The 21,281-nt window shown below is 46.6% G+C and overlaps 1 protein-coding gene across 11 annotated transcripts in view; it reads left to right on the forward strand.

Moving 5' to 3' along the window:
- The window catches only part of JADE2 (jade family PHD finger 2), a 1,406,581-nt gene that overhangs the window by 1,035,470 nt on the left and 349,830 nt on the right, over positions 1 to 21,281 (forward strand). For all 11 annotated transcript variants that reach the window (XM_069652559.1, XM_069652560.1, XM_069652566.1 and 8 more), the window contains one exon: positions 2,987 to 3,475. In XM_069652559.1, coding sequence (XP_069508660.1) covers positions 2,987 to 3,475 — 489 coding nt within the window. The remainder of the gene's footprint in view (positions 1 to 2,986; positions 3,476 to 21,281) is intronic.

Consider the following 21,281-nt stretch of genomic DNA (forward strand, 5'->3'; position numbering starts at 1 on the left):
GCTGGTGGTCAAGAGAAACTTTTATGAAGGGGAAACCCTTCCACGAACCGGAAGCACTAGCGATCCTCAAACAGACGCGTCACTTTCCGGATGGGGGCCCATTACCTTCACCACACAGCACATGGTCTGTGGACACAAGTCACAGCACAGAACCATATCAACCCACTGGAACTATTAGCAGACTTCAAGGCTCTACAAGCTTTTTGAGGAACACCTGACAAACCAGTCAGTCCAAGTCCTAACAGACAGCACCACTGCCATGTTTTATATCAACAAACGGGGGCACACACTCTCCAAATCTGTCCAGGTTAGCTCAGAAAATATGGAGGTGGGCACTCAGACGAGGGATGTCCCTGTCCTCCCAACATGTTCCAGGGGTACTCAACACTCTAGCAGACTCTCTCAGCAGAGATCCACTGCCAGAAGAACACGAGTGGCAACTACTCCTCACGTTGTAGACCACATCTTCTCTCAATGGGGTTACCGTACTCTAGACTTGTTCGCTACAAGAGAAAACAAGCAATGCCCAGACTTCGCGTCCAGGTCCCCCCAACCAGACTCCAAGGGGAAAGCCTTATGGATGAGCTGGTTGGGGAAATGTGTTTACGCTTTTCCCCCCGACACCATTGATTGGCAGAATAGTGAACAAATTTCACAAAGAACGGATGACGCTCATCCTAGCTGCTCCTATGTGGGCGAGACAACCGTGGTACCCACATCTGCGCAAACTGGCAATGTGCGATCCCATCAAGCTCCCCTATCAGGTCAACCTGTTAACCCAACACGGGGGGACAACGGTACACCCACAACCACACTCCATGAACTTGCCAGCATGGCCCCTGAGTTCATAGAGTTCGGGCACCTTAATCTTCCACAGCAGTTTATGGATATCCTCAAGGAGGCACGGAAACCAAACACTAGACACTGCTATTTTGACAAGTGGAGAAGATCTGTCATCTGGTGCCAGTCAAAACAAATAAACCCCATAGAATGTACTCCATCACACATTCTAAATTATATGCTCCACTAGTTGGATTCAGGGTTAGTCTTTAACTCCATAAAGGTCCACCTAGCAACTTTATCAGCTTACACCACCTCTCAAAGTAAAGTCTTGTGGTAGAAAGTACCAGTCATTCAAGCATTTATGGAGATAGTAAAGAAACTCCACCCTCCAATTTTGAATCCCCCGCCTGGCTGGGATCTCAATGTAGTACTAGCAAAGCTCATGGGACCCCCCTTTGTGTCTCTGCACCAAGCTATTCTTAAACACATTACCTACAAGACTGCCTTCTTAGTGGCTATTACTTCCATAAGAAGAGTCAGCCAACTCCGAGCATTGTCAGTGCAGGACCCCTTCTTAATTATCCATTAAGACAAATTGGTTTTACGAACTCATCCTAGGTTTGCACCTAAATTCATTTCTAAATTCCATGTAAACCAATCCATTGAGCTTCCAACCTTCTTCCAGAAGCCAATTAGCTCAGCTGAGGTTAAACTCCACACACTAGATGTGAGGAGGGCGGTTCTCTACTACATAGATAAAACCAAACCGCTTAGGAAGACTGATCAACTGTTTGTCTCCATAGCTACAGGCAGAGAAGGAGAACGCATTACAAAGAACGCTATCTCCAGATGGATGGTCAAATGTATACAGTTATGCTATTCATTATCAAACAGAACACTGCCTTTTACACCCAGAGCCCACTCCACACGGAGCACTGGGGCTACTTTGGCCTTCATTGCATATGTCCCTCTGGACATCATTTTCAAAGCAGCTACATGGCGCTCAGTACATACCTTCACTCAGCACTACTGCATTGACACACATTCCAAGACAAATACATAGGTTGGACAAGCGGTTCTAAAACATCTATTTGCCGCTGCTCCTTCTCACTGCCCAACACCTTCTCATAAAACTGCTCACTAATCTATGCATAGAATGTGATCTAAGCAGATTACACAAGCCTCAGAAGGGATACATTACTCACCATAATCGTATTTCTGATGCTTGTATCTGCTTAGATTCACATGCTCCCACCCTTCCTCTCCTGAGAGAAGGTGCATTGATGTTATATGAGCTTTCTGTAGATATCTGCTTGGATACAACTGTACTCACACGAAACTTCAGGCAACCTCATGTCAGAACAAAACAAAACAATCTGAGGGACCTCGACGCGTGAGGGATCATGGGTACAGTGGATGTCACACTGGGGATAGTATTACATGCACACCCTGTCGACGTCCCTTTTCAAATTTCGAAAACAACAACTGTAATACTCTGCAGCTTCCACTAGATGTCGGCCTATGCATAGCATGTGAATCTAAGCCGATACAAGCATCAGAAATATGATTATGGTGAGTAATGTATCCCATATACTGCACACATTTTGCATGCCCTTCAGAAACCTGAATGTTGTCCCAGTTGCTCTCTCGGGGACCATATGCCAGTTACAGATGCACAAACGAACATAGGCAAGATAATTTCTTCATTAGACACGTCAGTCTTCATAATTGGTTAGTGGATATTTTATTATAGAGAAAATGTATCGTGCATATATGTAATGGGTATTTTTCTTTTAAACGATATAATAGTAAAGGACCATAAGATGTTCTTATGTACCATAAAGGGCATTCAAAGTCATGCTGGTTCCCCTTCCCAAGAATACATCAGTTATGAGAGATTTCTGCAATTTGGTTACATAGTTTTGTGCATACGATTAAGGTAGACAGTATTTCAGTGATCTAGGAGAAAACGTTTCCATTAATAATGGCTTTTTGTTGGTGTGACCAAAATCACGTACTTACAGGAACCAGTTTTTTGGGCCAAAGCACGTTTGTATCGGTTTCTTTAAATTGCTTGTTTGTCCTTAAAGATGCATTGATAAGTAGTCGGAAGGTCGACCTCTGTACAGATGCTAAAACTCTGATTCTTTATAAAACCTTATCGAGTAACTTATGCCCGGCATTATCTTGTTTTTCCTTCTAGTGTTCAATGCCCTTCTGTATTACTGCATTTCATGTGACCTGTGCATTCGACAACAATCTTGAAATGCGAACTATTTTAGCAGAGAATGATGAAGTGAAGTTCAAGTCCTTCTGCTTCGATCACAGCAGTGGGACCACGAAACCTGAGGACAGCCGTATCATAAGACCAGCTGTTTTTGCATCCATGGTAGAGACTGATCAAAGCAAGCAGGACCTGGAAAAAGTAACATTGAGAAAACAAAAGCTCCAACAGTTGGAGGAAGACTTCTACGAACTGGTTAATCCTTCTGAGGTGGCTGACAACCTTGACATAAAAGAAATGCTTGTTGATTTCATCTACCAGTACTGGAAGTTAAAAAGGAAGGCTAACTTTAACAAACCACTGATGTCGCCTAAGACAGATGAAATTGACAATTTGGCTCAACAAGAGCAAGATGTGCTTTATCGACGTCTGAAACTCTTTACACACCTTAGGCAAGATCTGGAAAGGGTAAGTTACATTTTTGTTTAACTAAACTCAATGTCACTGCATGCAATGTTTCTTTCCTTGAAAATCAATCATTCGTTCTTCTCAGATGTGTACAACTCTGTATATATTGCAATATTGGTATTCTGTTGTTCCTTATGGTACCTTTGCTATATAGTACGGTTCTTGAACGTAGTTTTAGTGTTTCGTCTTTGATGTTGATTTTTTGTATTTGGTGTAAACCTAACCCTGAGAAGCCTTTCATCTCGCCATGGACAATGGTTCCTTACTTTGTTAGCAGTGAACATGTAGAGTTGATTATAGTTCTTCATGGTCTTAAAAAAATGTTTTGCTAACATTTACCATTTGTTCATTAAGTGCTTGTCCAGTCCATGTTAGCTTCCTCTTGCAATTGGCGGCTCATGTTCCATCGGTGGTAAATGTCACTCTTAAATGGCCAGCTGGGGTCAGTCTTCTCATGTTATTATGCAAACAGATACTTTATCTGTCAAAGTTCGAAATTCATTCATGCATTGTTACATCAGTGGCAAAGCAAATTGATGCAACTAATTAACCTGGATCCCTCAGCTAGCCCCATGGACACCAACCAGCTTGTCAGCTGAGCGCTTCATGACACCACCTTTACTATGGTCACATGCTTCCCGACACTTAACATGTAGCTGCCTGTACAGTTTAACATTTGACATCTTACTAAGGGGCTTGAGCATCTCACTAAAGCAGCTTGTTTTTGTCACTGACTGGACTTTGTACATGTCGCTGAGGGGAGCTTGTGATGGTACTGATGTAAATGTTTGTGTCTCAGTGCAGTGAATGGAGTGTATTTTTATGAGAGGAGCTTCTACATTACTTTAAGGAGCCTGTGCATTTTATTGAAAAGAGCTACATCTCACCAAGAACACGTTATGTGAAAACATTGGTGTCCTTGAGAGGGCAATTGTAGCATATCTTCCCAACACTTAGATTTTTCACTGTGTTGTACAAAAGACCAATTATTATTGCTAGCCCTAATATTATTGTTGACAACATTACAGATAGAATTGTAACAAAACGTCATTGCAAATATAGTACTGCGAAGTTTCACTCACACAATTCAGTTTTTTTCTAGGCAATGCGTTTAATATGTCTGTTGGCCTGCCTGTCCCTTCCCCCATCTGTTCCCTCTTTACAGCTCTAAAATTCATTTTTCTCTGCAGTGAGAATTAATTCCCAGTTAAATCGAGAACAAAAGAATGGATATCTCCATTTGCATTTCTTGCCACAAGTGAATAAAAACACTACTTGAATTTGGTTGAGCACTACAAATGATTTTTGTTAAGGACAACACATGACATGGTCTTGCTTAACAGGACATTTGTACGACCTGAGAGAAGAGAGAACATAGGTAACTTGCTGGATGATGGCTGAACAGCATGTGGGTCCAAATGCAGTAGCAAAGATTAAACCAAAGATCCGTACAATCCTGCGCCACCTTCTTAAATTAATGTGTACCTATAAAATATTTGTAGTTCTACATGATGGACCCTCGACAGCATAATGTGCTGTTAGAATACATCCCCACAAACGAGGATGCACCTGGATCACTATTTATTGGTACCAAAATCATATTTGCATTACAACGCAACAATATATCTGTCGGGTAGTACTGAAAAGAAACCAGTCCAAGCCACCCTCATTAAAACTGGACCACAACGTGGAAGGCACCAACTGATTTGCTTCAGGTTTTTGGTTGTTTTCAATTTATTTTTTGTATAAATAATTCTTCATTTTACAATACAATATCAACAGAATACAAATTCTAATAATTAACATAACAAGAGCATGGATTCGTTTTCCCATAATTTATCTCTAGGCCTTTTGCACAGCACACTACTTTGAACAATTGAAATTGCTTTTGGGCGTTGGGCATTCCCTTTTCCTGGAGCCTATTCCATAATTTAGAATGAGGTACATAGTGGAATGCTGTACGTAAGTTTATAAATGGAGCATATAGATACATTTTTCTTAATTTAACGCACTTGCATATTACCTTGTACATTGTAAAACATTTATTTTTTTAATTTAATTTATTTAACATTTATAAAGCGCTCACACAGCCCACAGGCATCGAGGCGCTGTTACAGGAATTGTTTGTTTTTCTTAGTTGTGTAATTGCGTTGTTTTTTTTTGTCTTTGTTACGTATTTATAACGCGCTTAAACACCCAGAGGTTTCTAAGCGCGGACCCGGGGATCGAACCTGTTGTTGCTTCGTGTCGTCTTGCTTCCAAGACGCGCACGCTGCCGCTGAGCTATCCTCCCGGGACATTGATTGACCGTACTTGTTTTCTGCAGGTGATTTAGGTTTACATTGTTGTCCATCCATGTCTTTAGCTTCCCAACAGTGCTCTTGCAAAGATTTTCCCTGAAGCATCTAATAAGGATAATAGCAGTTTGCTCTAAGGCATTGTTAGGCAGAATTATATGCAGTACCCGTTGGGAACACCACACACAATTAAGACTACAAGTGACAGTACAATTTCACCTTTGGTACAAGCCTGTACTACACAGTTAAAGTGGTAGCAGTAGCGGAGCAGCCAGACTTATCTCAAGAGTAAGTGAGCAGTATCAAATAGATACACAAAGGTCAGCAATTACTATGATTCAGGCAAACACTGACTCAAGGTTTTCAAGTAAAAGAATATACATTTATTTCACTCTTCAGTTATATAACATTACACCATTATAAGCAGTTTAAAAAATCATACTCTTAATACACCACACCACTTCCCTTAAATCCCAGACAAGTTAAGCTCACAAAATGAAGTGGGAGCAAAATGGCACTCCAGCAATTTAAAAGGGAGGGAAAGACAAAGTTAATAGAAATTGAACCACACCAACAGGTAAGTACTCAGGGCAATAGAACAAGAGGAACTACAGTGATAGAATCAGGTAGAAAAGGCTTAAGGCCAAAATCAATAGGTCAAAAGTCTTTTGCTCAAGATCACACGGTTCAGGGTAGTTCGCGGTAAAGTTTGTGCCACGGATTTCGGACGAGGTTGGGTGGTAGAAAAGTTAGTTCAAAAAGAAGAGAAGGACAAGCCCTCGGATTGGAGAAAGATTTCACACACTTTCCCCGTGCCTGAACGAAACGAGCAACCGGGTTTGCACAGTACCTTAAAACAGAGAGGAAGCTGTAGCTGAGGCGGACGTTCCTGGTAGTTCCTGCAGGCTCAAGGTTCCTAAAGCGACTGTCGGACTGACACGCAGTAGGAAGACTGGAGGGTCTTGCACTACCCAGGGAAGAATCCAGCAGCAGAACCCAAGCAGGGTCCGACCTTCCTGTCTATACGGCCCACTGAAGCTCGATACAGCGAATTCGAACAGAGGAGGGGTCCTGGCTTGCAGTTTGGGCGAACTGGTTGGTCCCACCAGCTCAAGGGAAGAAGATTCCTGGAGGATCTTCTCTGTTAGCGGATTCTGACGATTCAGACCTGCAGCAGGGCTTCACTGGGCGTTCAGTCGTTGAAGGGGTCCTCTTCTGTCAGCTCCTCGTTGGTTCTTACGTTCCAGTGGCGACTCTGCCTTTCCAGTCCCAGAGACCTGCTTTTTATGCATTTTTACCCCCATTCCTACAGCCTCGCTGTCAATCACACAGCAGGGTGGCTGGCCTGGCAACACGAAAAATACTTTAACAAAAAGAAATGGCGACTAAACCCAGCCGTAGCCAAAATAAAATGTATTTGTTCAAGCGGGTTTATGTTTGAGGCTAATATAATAGCCTAAAACAATACGGTTTATAGTGACTATTTGGAATGTAATTTTTTCGAATGCCATTTTATGGAATCAATATTGCCAAAAAAAAATTCGAATTTTTTTATTTTTTATTTTATGTTTAAAATGGGGGGTTTCCCCGCCCCAAACCCCTGGTTTTTTTAAACACTTTTTTTTACTTACGAAACCCAAAAAGAAAAATCTAAAACAAAAAATAATACATTGGAAAAACATTTTTTTTTTGACAAAATGTTTTTCGAGATAATTGCATTTTGAAAAAATGCATTCGAAAATATGACCGGATATCAAACAATACCATGGTTATATAAGATAACCGCATTAGAAAAGATGGGGTGTACTGGGTCTGTACTTTAAAGAGACTACATAAAGTTAATGGCAACTTTACATGTTTCTGGGAGACAGTAGTCAGTCCCAGAAAAATGGAGTCAGAGGGAAGTCTAAAAGACAACCCTGTGTTACTGCACCGAAGGTGCTGTGTAACACACACAAAAATGGTGCTCATGGAGTAGGTGAGGCTCCAGAGCCCAAGATCACACACATGGAAAAAACACACACAGCAAAACACATGTAAGATTGGGAAAAAAGGCTCATACTCTTACCAGGTGAAAAAGATAAATCCTAGAAATCCAGCAAAGCTGCTGAGGGACTCATTAGTTAAGGGAAATTAGCCATTTATGAGATTTCTCCCTAACAGGCATAAACAAAGATTGATCAAATTTATTGGAAAATCCTCTTGGCGTAAAGAAATCTTTAAACCAAAGGGATTGGATCAATTCCATCACTCAAACAAGAGGATATAAACTTTACTTGACATTCCAACTAACTGATAAAGCACTTCTAAATATTTGCTCAAATTCTCCTTCTCGGCTACACAACGACAGTTTCTACAAATTCGTCTTTACTTCCTTCCCACGGGGGGAAGTACAGTATGCTTATGCCAAACTGGAAAATATTGTGTCTAATAATTGCACACATTGTGAGGTCCCAGGAACATTGGAATCTCTTTAACATCCATTAGTCGAGTGCCCTACATTGGCGGGATTAAGACAAGGAGATGGAGTGATAATTTGCCTGAGAGTCCCGACCTCTTAAATATAATGGGATGACCACAGCCCATATCCATGACCCAGGAACAAATTTTGGTTATGGTTGTTGGGTTACAGAGACTTAGGAAGTACAGGGCCCATATTTCTAAAGGTTGACTCAGATTTTGTCAGGTACTTTTGCCAGGTCCTGCAGCCTTTTTACATTTTTGCTTATTCATTGCATTGGCTAACGGTGGCAATGTGAATACAACTATTTCTTGGCAAACAAACATAATTTCTATTTTTCCTCTTTGTGCCATTGCTCTCCTCCTGACATTGAGGAAATTAACCTCCAGAATTTTGTTTGGTTTTTGTCAGCTGTTGCCTCTATTATTTCATCCCTTTCTTTTTGTTCTATTTCACTTCCTTATATTGATATCTAGATAGGCTGAGCTCCCTCCTGCCAGCCACATTTTTTGCACACCAGATGAACTAGTCAAGACACTCCTTGTCATACCAAGGAACCCTCTTGATTGAAACTTTAAAAACATGTTTTTACATTGTTTTACTCCACTTGGCCTTATTGTTTCTAAGATTTCCTGATGTGCCAGGAGTAAGATATTATTTGGTGAGGCTGGTATGGCCAGTGGGCTTTCTAGCAGTGGTATAATATTATAAATTAACGGCAGCGTTTCTTCCACATTCAGGTTTGCCTATTTTAGAGAACACTGCGCCTGCTCCTCGTGCTCCAAGTGGCGTTCTTCTGTGTCTTTTCCTTTTGACGGGGCTGCTATTATCTATCCTTATTGAGGCTGTAAGGGGTCTGTGGTCACTGTTTGTTGTCATAGTTACTTAAAATCCTTCACAAGTGTTGAAAGTCTTAAATCCAGCAAAACATAATCTATGTGGCTCTTTCAGGTGCCTACTACAAATGAGGGTTTCTAACAGTGGCGTAATACAAAATGTGCCCCCCCCCCCCCCCCCCCGCGAAGCATGCTGAGTGGGCCCTCACCCCACCTCCAACTCAGCAACAAATCACATGTGCCACACTTTGGCCCAGCCTAGATTATCACGCTTGCGCAATACGCATGAATGTGCTGTTGAAGGGGTATGCCACACACTGCAGTAGGAGAAAGATATAAATATGTGTTTTAATGCGATATACAGCACACTTTCTGAGAAAAATTTGCTAAAATGCCAGAGTGTTTGCAATTGTTTTGTGGGGTAACATCAATCCAATACATGCAAGTCACCAACAGTGCACTTGAACATTAGTGCTTTGCTATTAAAAATGCCATGCCACAATGAAAACATGCCCAACTGGCTGCACAATTTAGACCAGTGTAGACATGTAATAAACTTGTGGTTGGCTCTAGGTGTGGAAACAACCTTTACTTGGCTCTGTTAATTCCCAAGCTTTCTAGTAAGGTTCAAGGGTTGCAAGGTCACAGGAGTTCTAGGGGTTTAGCCAACACCCCAATTTGTTGAGTAGAAAGAAGAGTTTTTTTTCCCCTGGTTACCTTGCTTTGGTAGTACAAAGAATGGTTCTAACACAGTAGTTATTGCGATACAATTTCCGCTTTTATTTGTGCTAGTGCTGAGTTGTTGTAACTTTCAGTTGGTTATGCATTTAGTACATATAGGGGCAATTATGTCCCTTATTTGTCAGCCGATACGTGTTTCGACCCATGGGTCTTTATCAAGGCTATTGTGTACAGTCTGTAGCCCCCTGTGGGGTCCTGGTCCTGGTCCGTGGTGATTGGTAGCTGTCTTGTCGAGACAGTGGCCCCCTATTGGGCCCTAAAGAGCTGAGTCAATGTCCTGGTCCATGGCGGTTCCTATATGTAAGGTATATACCTATACCAACGCAAGGTAACCAGGGGGAAAAAAACTCTTCTTTTCTAGACATGTAATAACATTACAGTAAAGCATGCCAGGCCACATTTATACATACCTAGACTGGTTGCACCAAAATACCAGTCGAAGCAATAACACTCATCAAGAAGAGGGAGGGCGTGGCTAGGAAGCCATGTGAAAGGACGTGTCTGTACGGGGGCTCCCGAAGATCCGTACATTATCCGACTAAAAACCGTGCAAGGACCGATGTAATTTGGCTGAGACTGATATGGCTGCGTACATGAATCTCAGGTGAACGTGTGGACATGTTTCGATACGGGCCTGCACCGCGAAAGCGCAACAAGAAGCTAAGAGAAGACTTGGAGGCGAGAGTGCGATGAACGAGAAAATGGCCGCCGCCGCTTAACGAAGGAACAAAGGAGTGATTGATCTGGGCGCCTGACGATCGCACTGGAGCATGGTGGTGGTGAAGGAGCATGACTCGGGTGCATCGTGGTCATTAAGGACACCCGGTCCCGTGTGGCCGACGGCGCGGACCTCGGAAGAGAGCAGGGCCTGACCGAAGGTACTTTGTGACTGGACGTGCGGATAGCAGGGGAGCGTGCGGTGTGACCTGAAACTGTGCCCCCCTGACTCTTCATGGCCTAAAGTGCGCTTCAAAGGGTGAGACGCGACCTGGCTTAGCTAGGTAGTAGACAAGATGGCCGGGGGAGCCGGAGGACACAGGAACTTAGTGTCGGAGATGTGGCGATAGCGATTGGACACCCGAAGAGCGCACTGTGACACCCTGCCCCAGACCCGAGTGGAGATAGGACGGGAGACATGTCTAATAAGCCCTTGAGAGCGAAGAACAAACAGCCCACGCTCGACGAATACGCTAAGACGCCTCCCGGCCCAGACGGAGCCAGAAGCAAAGATAAAACTCAGGCCAAGGAAATGGCCGCCGGGGGTGCGAACCAGGAGGTCCTCGCTGCGATCGCAGACCTGAAAGCGACCTGGGAGACTAAGCTCCAGCTCGCTGTGGCTGAACTGAAGACCGCAATGGAACTCCAGGTTGGGGCGGTGCAGGAGGACGTGAACCTCCTAAGGCAGGACGTGCGTACTCTGGCAGAGCGCACGGAGACTTTGGAAAAAGAAATGGGCCCTACCGTGGCGGACTGCGCTGTGCACAAGCGTGAACTCCATGCCCTGGTGCAACGTGTGGGCAATTTGGAGAGTAGGGCGGAGGAGGCAGAAGGACGCGCCCGGAGGAACAACATCCGTATCGTGGGCCTGCCGGAGGGAACTGAGGGCCATAATCCAACGGAATTCATCGAGAACATGCTACTGCAGGAGATCACAGGAGGCACCCTGTCGCAGGGTTTTGCGGTGGAGAGAGCGCACAGGGCCTTAATTAGGAAGCCACCGCCGGGAAACCCGCCCAGGCCGGTGATAGCCAAGATCCTTAATTACCGGGACCGAGAAAGGATCCTTGAACACTTCCGCAAGGGAGGCACAATACAACGAGGAGCGGCGAACATAACTGCCTATCCCGATTATACCCTGCAGGTACAGCGCAGTCGTATGAACTTTGGATCGGTGAAGAGGAGATTGCGGGAAGCGGGGTTTAGGTACATGTTGCTCTATCCGGCCAAACTGAAGGTTTTCTTTCAGAGCAAGCTGCTGTTCTTTGTCACTCCGGAGGATGCCATGGAGTGGCTGGATGCACAAAACTGCCCTCAGGAGCCAGATGTTCAGACGGCTGGCGAAAAAGAAAAGACGAGATAAGTAACGCTGTAGGCCCGGTCGGGTCACGAATATTGGGACTTGAATATAGTCATTGAACTCGCTGGAGAACATGTGCGCGTCAGTGGTTATTAAACATGGTCCGTGAGCACGGACATGGTTGCGATGGAGAGGAGCCTCCAGAGGCCGCTCTTTACACCCCTTTTTTGTGTTTAGTTTAGTCACTGTTAGTGGGGTGACACCCTGTCGGGTTCTCCATTTGGGTTTCCCAGGGAGGACCGAACACAGGGATGCCTGAGATCCAGGGATGGAGCTGGGCAGTTGTTTGGGGTAGGGGTTGGGGGGGGGGGGGTTTTAGTTTTTGTATGAGCCTGGGGGTGAAATCGGGATTGGGTGTTCGCAAAGTGGGGAGGGATTGCCTCGGATGGGGGGAGGAAACTACTGATAGGCCATGGGAGACCTCAGGATATTAACGTGGAATGTTAGAGGGCTTAACAGTTATCTTAAGCGAAATAAAGTCATGTTGTATCTTAAGAGGCAGAAGATAGACGTAGCCCTGCTACAGGAGACACATCTAAAGCGAGAGAAACTGGAGCTGGTAAGGAGGAAGTGGAAGGGGACAGTAGTAGGATCGACGTACTCCGCCTATGCCAGAGGAGTGCTGGTGTGGGTGGCGCCACATGTCCCATTTAAGCTAATTGAGGAGGTTGTGGAGGCGGATGGGAGGTTGGTTATGGTGAGGGGGCTGGTAGAGAACAAAGTAGTGTGCATTGTAAACACATATGCGCCTAACCAGGACACGGCGACATATTTTAGGACGCTGTGCACCAAGCTCAGTGTCGGGATGGGGGGTACGGTGATATGGGGTGGCGACTTTAATTGTGTGTTGAATCCCAGGGAGGATAGGTCGGATGACAAGATGGCTAAGCCCAGTCCGGCGGCCAAGGTATTGCAGACGCTGCTGGCGGATTTTGGCCTGGTAGATGTGTGGAGAGCGAAACACCCGGGCAGGAGACAATACTCGCATTATTCGGCCCCGCATCTACTGCACACGAGGCTTGATTACTTTTTCGCCACGCCGGACATAGTCGCGGAGTGCGCCCATATAGACTACAGGGCGAGAGTCCTCTCTGACCACTCGCCCCTGGTCATGCGATGGCAGCTGTATTCCCCACGAGCGCGTATACCAACATGGCGCCTCAGGGCGGAGGCGCTCAAGGACCCTGCCTTCAGAGAGGATATGAGGGAGGAGATAACTGCTTATTTTGAGGTGAACACAGGGAGCGTTAAGACGGCTGGCACTTTATGGGAGGCCTTTAAGGTCGTAATGCGGGGGATCGCCATTGCGAAGTCTAAGGGATTTATGGGGGGAGTCCTGGCGGATCTGCATAGAGCTGAGACTGAGCTGGAGGAGGAGCTGGAAGGTGGTGGGATAGATGCGGAGGCAGTCTCCAAATTGCAACAGAAGTGTGCGGAACACTGGGATAGGCTCTGTAATCTGAACTATAGAAAGTATATTGAGAGACTGCATGCGGGGGGAGATAAAACGGGCCGACTCCTAGCTTGGCTGTACAAGAGCGAGACCCCACGATCCCCGATCAGATTGGTAATCAATGAAAAGGGTGAAGAGGTGGACACCCAAGAAGGCGTAAACAGGGCATTCGTGGAATACTATAAGGTCCTATACGAAGATCGTGAGGGGGGCAGCCAGGAGGAGATAGACGAAGTGCTGGAAGATGTAGGCTTGCCCAGGGTCAGTGACGAGGAGCGAGAGGAGCTGGATGCTCCGATCACCCTGGAAGAGTTGAAGGAGATTGTGAGGCAGTTGCCCACCAGCAAGGCCCCAGGGGCGGATGGGTTCCCCAGTGAATTTTATAAAGTATATGCGGAGGAAGTGCTCCCGCCCATGCTGGAAATGCTCAACGAAGCGTACGAGGTGGGACGGCTGCCGGAGTCACTTAGGGAGGCGATTATAATACCGCTCCCCAAGCCAAATAAACCGGGACACGATTGTGGCTCCTACAGGCCCCTGTCGATGCTGAACCAGGACAGCAAGATCCTGACAGCTGTCCTGGCTACTAGAATGCGTAGAGTGATCAGCAAGTTGATCCACCCTGACCAGACGGGCTATGTCCCAAACAGGAACATTACTCACAACCACAGACGCCTCCACAGGGTGGTCGAATGGGGATGTAGTGATGACGGCGAAATGGCGATAGTGGCATTGGACGCGGTTAAAGTGTTCGGTGGCCTTGGCTGCTGGCGGCTCTGAGATGGTACGGGATGGGACCAGGTTACGTTAGGTGGGCCGAGATGCTATACAGTGCACCACTGGCCAGGGTCCGCACGGGTGCAGTGGTGTCAGAGAGATGACAGTTGGGCAGAGGCACTAGGCAGGGGTGTCCCTGGTCCCCAATGTTGTACATCCTGGCCCTAGAACCCTTGGCAATTTACCTCCGGCAGCAATATGACCCGGTCGGCATTGATGTAGGAGGAGAGTGTCACCTTATATCCCTGTATGCAGATGATATGCTGCTATACCTAAGATACCCGGAAGAAAATTTGCAGTATGTCTTAGAGGTGATGGGGAGGTATGCCTGGTTGTCCGGTATAGCGGTAAACCCCCAGAAATCCACTCTATTTCCGCTGGGAGGCTATGTGGGGACTCCGGTGGAGAGGTTGCCAGTGTTGCAGATCCCATGGGCGACGAGCTCCTTCCGATACTTGGGAATTGACGTGTATCACACGCCTGAGGAAGAGCACAAGCACAACACTGAACTTGCTGTGGGGAAGATCGAGAAATGCATGAGGTTCTGGGAAAGACTGCCATTAGCGATGATGGGCCGGGGAGCTATGCTTAAAATGGTGGTACTGCCCAGGCTTTTGCATTATTTTAACAACATCCCTTACATGATTCCTGAGAAGTTTTTTGTGAGGCTACATAGTGTTAGCAAGGAATTCCTGTGGCACGGCACGCGTAACAGAGTCGCACTGTGGAAGCTGCAGAACTTCTACGAGAAGGGCGGAGTTAAACTGCCGAACTTTGAGGCATATTATGTGGCAGTGCAGCTGCAATATGTGTCCAGGTGGCTCTCTGACGACGAGACCCCTGAACACAGGCTGTTTGGGAGGGATTGTTCCCCTTTCTATCTGCGAGAGGTGATCTGGGTGACTAATGCAAGCATGAGGGAGCGGCCTAGAATGCTAGCTTTGGGACGGAACATGTGGAAACGGGCCTGCCGGCTGATGGGTAACCCTTTGCCGTGTGTGTCGCAGTTCCCATTGGTCGCACTGGCGAAGGGAGACGGGCAGCTCAGAGCAATCATCCGGACATACTGGGAGTCAGTGGGGTTGGTCACCATGGGAGATATTTGGCAGGATGGGACCATTATGGAGTTCGAAGAACTAGAGGCAGGGTCGGGATTGCACAGGGGTCAATATGTGACATATCATAGGATAGTGCAGGAGATCCGGAGTAGGTGGCCTGAAACCACCTTGGCCGATGAACCAGACGCCACGGTGGGGATACTATACGACACATCGGAGGGCGGGCATGAGGTCTCTAGGTTGTATGAGATGTTGATGACAAAGGTTGGGAGTGATTTAGTGCACTTGAGACTGAAATGGGAAATGGAAATGGGGGCCCCGATGGCAGATGGGTTGTGGGAGCGTGCCTTGGGGTATCATAAAAAAGTATCGAGGAATGCCAGGTTTAAGCAAATACAGCTATATATAACGCACAGGGCATACATGACCCCCTTGAGAATATCCAGATTTCGGGACGTTGGACGCCAAGCGTGCCCTAAGTGTGACGAGGAGAATGCAGACATGATACACATGTTCTGGGCGTGCCCAGTAATTGCAGGCTACTGGGGTGAAGTGGCGCAGAAACTGGCAGGGAAGGGTATCACGCTCAAAGTGGATTCAGCCTGGGCCTGTTTACTGGGGGGATATCCCAGAGCGCGTAAACTCAGACATGTTGAGAAATTGAAAGATTTGGCTTATGTGCTTGCTAAACGTAGGATTGCAATGGGATGGAAGGAGTGTCATAAGCCACGAGTGGAGGTCTGGTGGAGGGATCTCCAAAAATGGGCGGAGGCCGAGACGGCGGTGTGGCGGGATGCCAGTATTGCAGGGGAGGAGGAGGAAATGTGCTCCCTCGCGGCATGGAAATTGATGATAGCCGAACTGTTTGGAACGGGGTCGGCTCCAATTGAATCTGAGAGCGATGACGCCCCTCCGTTCACAGCGGATACCGATGGCGGACACCATACAGGCTCATAGGGGGGAGGGATGGGGATTGCAGTGCTTTTGTTGTTAAATGTGGTTATTTATGTTCTGTTGTATTGTCGTTTGGTTTATATGTAAAAATAAAAATATATTTAAAAAAAAAAAAACACTCATCAAGAAGAGAACACACTTTCAAGTCTGGGTCTCTGCTGCCTCTACCAACACGGCCAAACTTTTTAAAATCTGCAAGAAACTGGTCAATCCTGTTGCGGTCTTTACCTCTCCTGCTCCCTCCCAGGCCCTCTGTATGGCTCTGTTCTCTCAATTCTCTTCTAAAACTCAAGACGTCCTGCCCTCCATCTCCTCTTCCTCTCCCTCTTCCTCTCTCGGCCCCCCTTTGGCCATCTCCAATTCTCTTCCTCCTTTCTCCTCTTTCTCTCTGACAAGACCTGTTGAGGTTTCTAGACAAGTCAGATGTATGAAAGTGTTGTCCAAACGGGTGCTCCCCTGCTCCTCTACAACCATGAAGGACCATATTGAAACCCTCCCTCCAGTCTTGGCCGATTTCTGTAATCACTTTTTCACCACTGGAACGTTCCCCTCTCCCTTTAAACACTCCCTTGTGCATCCACTCCTCAAGAAGCCGTCTGCCTTTCCTGCCTGCCCGGCAAACTATCGCCCAATCTCTATCACCCCTTTCCTGAGCAAACTGTTAGAAAAAACTGGCCATCTCCCATCTTACTCTCCACACTGAATCTGTTGGTTGTCTCCATGACCATCATTCTGGCTTCAGAGCTGCCCGAGGCACGGAAACTTCTCTCCTGAACACCCGTGAAGATCTGCTCTCTAACCTTGATTACAGCATTCCTTCTGTCCTCATCCTCCTTGATATGTCCTCTTATTTCAACACGGTCAACCACGCCATCCTGATCAATCGACTCCATGAGAATCTGGGCTTCATGGATCAGGCCCTTGAGTGGCTGACCTCCTTCCTCTTGGACCGCCACTCCCAAGTGCAACTTGTTCCCTTTCTCTATGCCACATCTCTCTATACCTGTGGCGTTCCCCAGGGTTCCATCCTCTCACTCTAGTTTTTCAACCTCTCCTTGGCCCCTTTGGCCCACCTGCTCTCTACCTTCTCCTCTTATGCAAATGACACTCCGCTTTCCTTCAGGGTCCCCTCAGACTCCTCTCATCTCTCTCTCTCTCATTCCTGACTGTCTATCCGCGATCCAGGATTGGTGCGCCTCCAACGATCTCTCCTTTAATGCCAGTAAGGTGGAGATCCTTCTCATTGGGACCCCTGCGTGTGCTTTCCCTCTCGCACCCTGGCCACCCCCCTTAGACTCTCTTCCTTTGCCTTCCTGCGAGGCAAAAACATTGTCATCTTTGACTCCACTCTCTTTTTCTCTCCTTACATCTCGGACGTCACCAAGAAGTCTCACTACCAGCTGCTCCTCCTCAGAGGGACTCTTCCCTTTCTCACTTTCCCCCAGACGCTCACTGTCTCCAGAGCCCTGGTTCTCTCTAGGCTGGACTACTGCAACAGCCTCTTTCTCAGCCTGCCTTCCTCTGCTATCCGCCCTCTGCTACTAATCCAGAACAGGACTGCAAGACTTATCCTTGGCCTCAAGCCCAGGGATCATATCTCTCCTGCCCTGAAATCTCTCCACTGGCTCCCGGTCGCTGCAAGGATCAAGTTCAAGACCCTTTGCATTGTCCACAAAGCTTTCTGGACCAGGGCCCACAATACATCCAACACTCTCTTCCAAAATGCCTTCCTTCTCAAGCCTTTCGCTCTTCTACCTCCAACCCTCTAAGGCTTAGACGTTTCTCCAGGCAGAGAGTGGGGGGGAGGGTAGATCTCTCTCCTCTGCAGGTGCCTCCCTCTGGAAAGGCCTCCCTGACCCTCTCAGACTTGAGCCGGACCACCTGAAGATCCGGAAGCAGCTCAAAACGTTCATCTTCTCCTCTGCTTTCTCTCTCCCTCCCCTCCTGGCTGACCTACCTGTCTGCTGTACCGACTGGTTGCTTCGCTACCCTCAGTCTCACTGAGTCCAGGCTCTTTCTTGATAGGTCACCCTTGCACTGCCTCTGGGCCTACCACGCACTTAGAGGCTGTAACTGTAACCCTACAGTCCCTTGTTCTCCTTGCACTACCCAGAGCCACGCTGCCCTGGCTGCACTTACTAAGAGCATTGCTGCTTTGTTTTTCCAACCCCTCTCCCTTGCACTTCCCCCTCCCTTTCCCCTTGCACTTCTCATTCTCGCACCTGCATGATCTGAATGACACACGGCCTAGTAAGATCGTTTGTCTTGTCCTCCCTCTATCTTCCCTCCCTTGTCTTGCGCACCTAGAAACATTTGTGTACAGGCGCGTTATAAATTACTTGTATCATATCATTTTATCACAGGTGCCCAGAAAAATATACAATGCCGCATTAAGAAAAGACTAGACTGGCAGCACCCGAATGACAGTCTAGCCAGGTAATTACACTTAGCAGGACTTATCAGAAATGCCCAGTTAGAAAAAAGTCAAGCCAAACTGAGGAATGACTAGACTGGCTGCACCAAAATGCTGCTCTAGCCACTAATACCACATATCATGCCTGCTTAGCCTGGACATGGACAACCATTATGATTTGTCGCACTATTCTGACCACCCCCATACCCTCTCCCTCCCACCCCTAGCCCAACCTCCAAAATCAGCTCCTTGGCCCAGAAATATCTCCACGTCCCTCTTCCTTGTCCCAGAGCTTACGTATGAGGCTCCTTGCCTCATAGGTAAGTATTGGGCCGAGGAAGAGTGGGACTAGGAGTAATGAAGATTACAGGCAGCTAAGTCAGGCATTTTCTCCATGTACTTCTACCTCATCCCAGTACTTGTGTATGAGGCAGAGTGCCTCATATATAAGTACTGGGCCGAGGAACAATAGGTCTAGGAGTAATGAAGATTACCAAGTAATCAAGGCATTAAACACATGTGGTGGTGCAACACCATTGAGTTGAATGGGATTCAGCACTCCTCATCACCCTGAAATGTTGGGCTATGTTGACTCGATCTGGCTGACCTTCAGAGCAGTTGCCGGACAGAACAGGACATAGACGTTAAACGGCACACGGGTTATGCTAGTAACAAGAGCCCAGCAATTACTAACATAAAGCATTTCACTGTTAATACCTGCATTCAAATGCCAATGTCTTTTAGTTTTAGGCAATTGAAATCGTGATGTGGGTTTAGTACTTGCATGCCAGCGGAGTGATTGGAAGGGTAGAGAGGGAACAGGAGACCATTCATTCTCACAGCAGTCCATAAGTGGGAGCTTTCAACCTTAAAGGAGAGAGTTAACTGCTTGCAACATTGAAGCTGCACTAGAATAGTCTCATTAAAATGCGCAAAGAAATTAGATGCCCCCACACAAATAAGGTTGCCCCTCTCCCACCGCCCGTGAAGTTAGCGCCTCTCCCAACATTTGAAGGGTTAACCCCCCCGAAATGTAGGTTTTGTTGCACCCTTTCACCATACACTCACACATGTCATGGGGTTGAGGGGAGCCCTATTACTTCAAAAATAAATTGTTTATTTTTGAAGTCACTCTGACTTCATAAAGAAAAGATTTCGATTAAGGACCGAACCGTAACGGAAATAATTTCTTTATGAATGCAGAGTGACTTCAAAAATAAACTTTGTTTTCGAAGTCCTAGGGCTCCCCTCATCCTATGACATGGAGGCCTCCAGCCTAGGCTCTTCCATGGCATGGGGTGGGGGGATCCCTCGGACTTCAAAAAGAAGGGTTTCTTTTTGTAGTCACTCTGCCTTCATAAAGAAATAATTTCTGTTACAGAAATAATTTCTTTATGAATGCAGAGTGAAATCAAAAAGAATAATATTTTTTTTTTTCTCCAAGTGGGGCCCCCTGCCAGGAAATGGTTTCTAATGGATTGTGTTCTCCCACGGATTCTTCATTTTCGATATATTTGTATCCTGCTTTGCGTCGATGTCCCATGATGGTTATCATTCCTGCGTCCGGACGTGACATCAATGACGGTATAAATAGTTCTCACTGCCGGTTGCCTACATTCCGTTTTTCAGCATGCACAGCATGCTCTCGGAATGGTTCGACTTGCCTCAGCGAATCTCCTTGACTAACATCATCATTCTTTTTGTAATCCTGCACGATGTCTATGCGGAGCACAGGCTTTAAGAGATGTTCGGACTCTGACTCGAATATGTCGATCACCAATTGGGAAATAATGAATCTCTGGTGCCTCGACGAAGAACATGAAGTCATTGAATGCAGCTCCTGCCAATCGATGACCAGTAAGGCCTTGAAAGAGAGAAGATCGGAACTCACCCTAGGTTGGCCGGTTTCCAAGTCTCTGTCTTCCACACTTTAGAAGAGAAAATCTTCCAAAGGTAGAAGCTGCACTGGAGACAAGTCTCCAGAAAGGCCCAAAAAACGACCTAAACATTCCAAACGGTCAAGATCCAGGAGCGATTCCCGCCACTCTTCTTATTCGCTGTCACGAAAGAAGTCAAAGAAATAATGCCATTGTTCCTCATCTTCCGAGACCTCGCCTGACAATCATCAGGTACGTTTCTCTGATAAGAATGCCTCAGCGGCCCAATGGGAATAAGGATGCAAGTATTCTCGAAGGTGGCCCCACCTGGTCCCTTGAAAGAGACGAAAAAGGCTGTTGATCCCACTTCGTCTCCCAAGACCGGCAGGCTTCGACCGTACACCCAAAAGCCAAAGTCTGAAGACCTCAGGGATGTCGTCTCACATATCGCCGACAGCATAGACCATTGAGACCACATGGAAGCCAAATGCTTCTGTGACTTCCTCCTAGAAGGAGTCTTAAGTCGAAGGGCCCTTTGGTGTCGGCCTCGGACACAACTTCAAGCCTCAAACTGAAGTTGAAGACTGATTTCTTCAAATCGTTTGGGTCCATTTTTGAGGAAGACAATGCTATACCCTTCGGGTAGGAAGATTTTGGAACTCCTAATGTTCCAGAAGAATTGTACTTGGATCAATCTCATCTAGAAGACCAAACTACTCTGAAGGAAGCCAGTGGCTTTGATACCTCTGCTGAGGTTGAATTAGACAAGCCAGATGTCCATTCTCACCCATATGCGGCCTATAGGGCGGTCATGAAGAGGGTGATGAGTATTTGGGTTAGGGGCTTCCTGCTAAGGACATTA

This window comes from Ambystoma mexicanum, chromosome 3p (genome assembly GCF_040938575.1).
Source record: "Ambystoma mexicanum isolate Mex_15411 chromosome 3p, UKY_AmexF1_1, whole genome shotgun sequence".
Classification (NCBI taxonomy): domain Eukaryota; kingdom Metazoa; phylum Chordata; class Amphibia; order Caudata; family Ambystomatidae; genus Ambystoma; species Ambystoma mexicanum.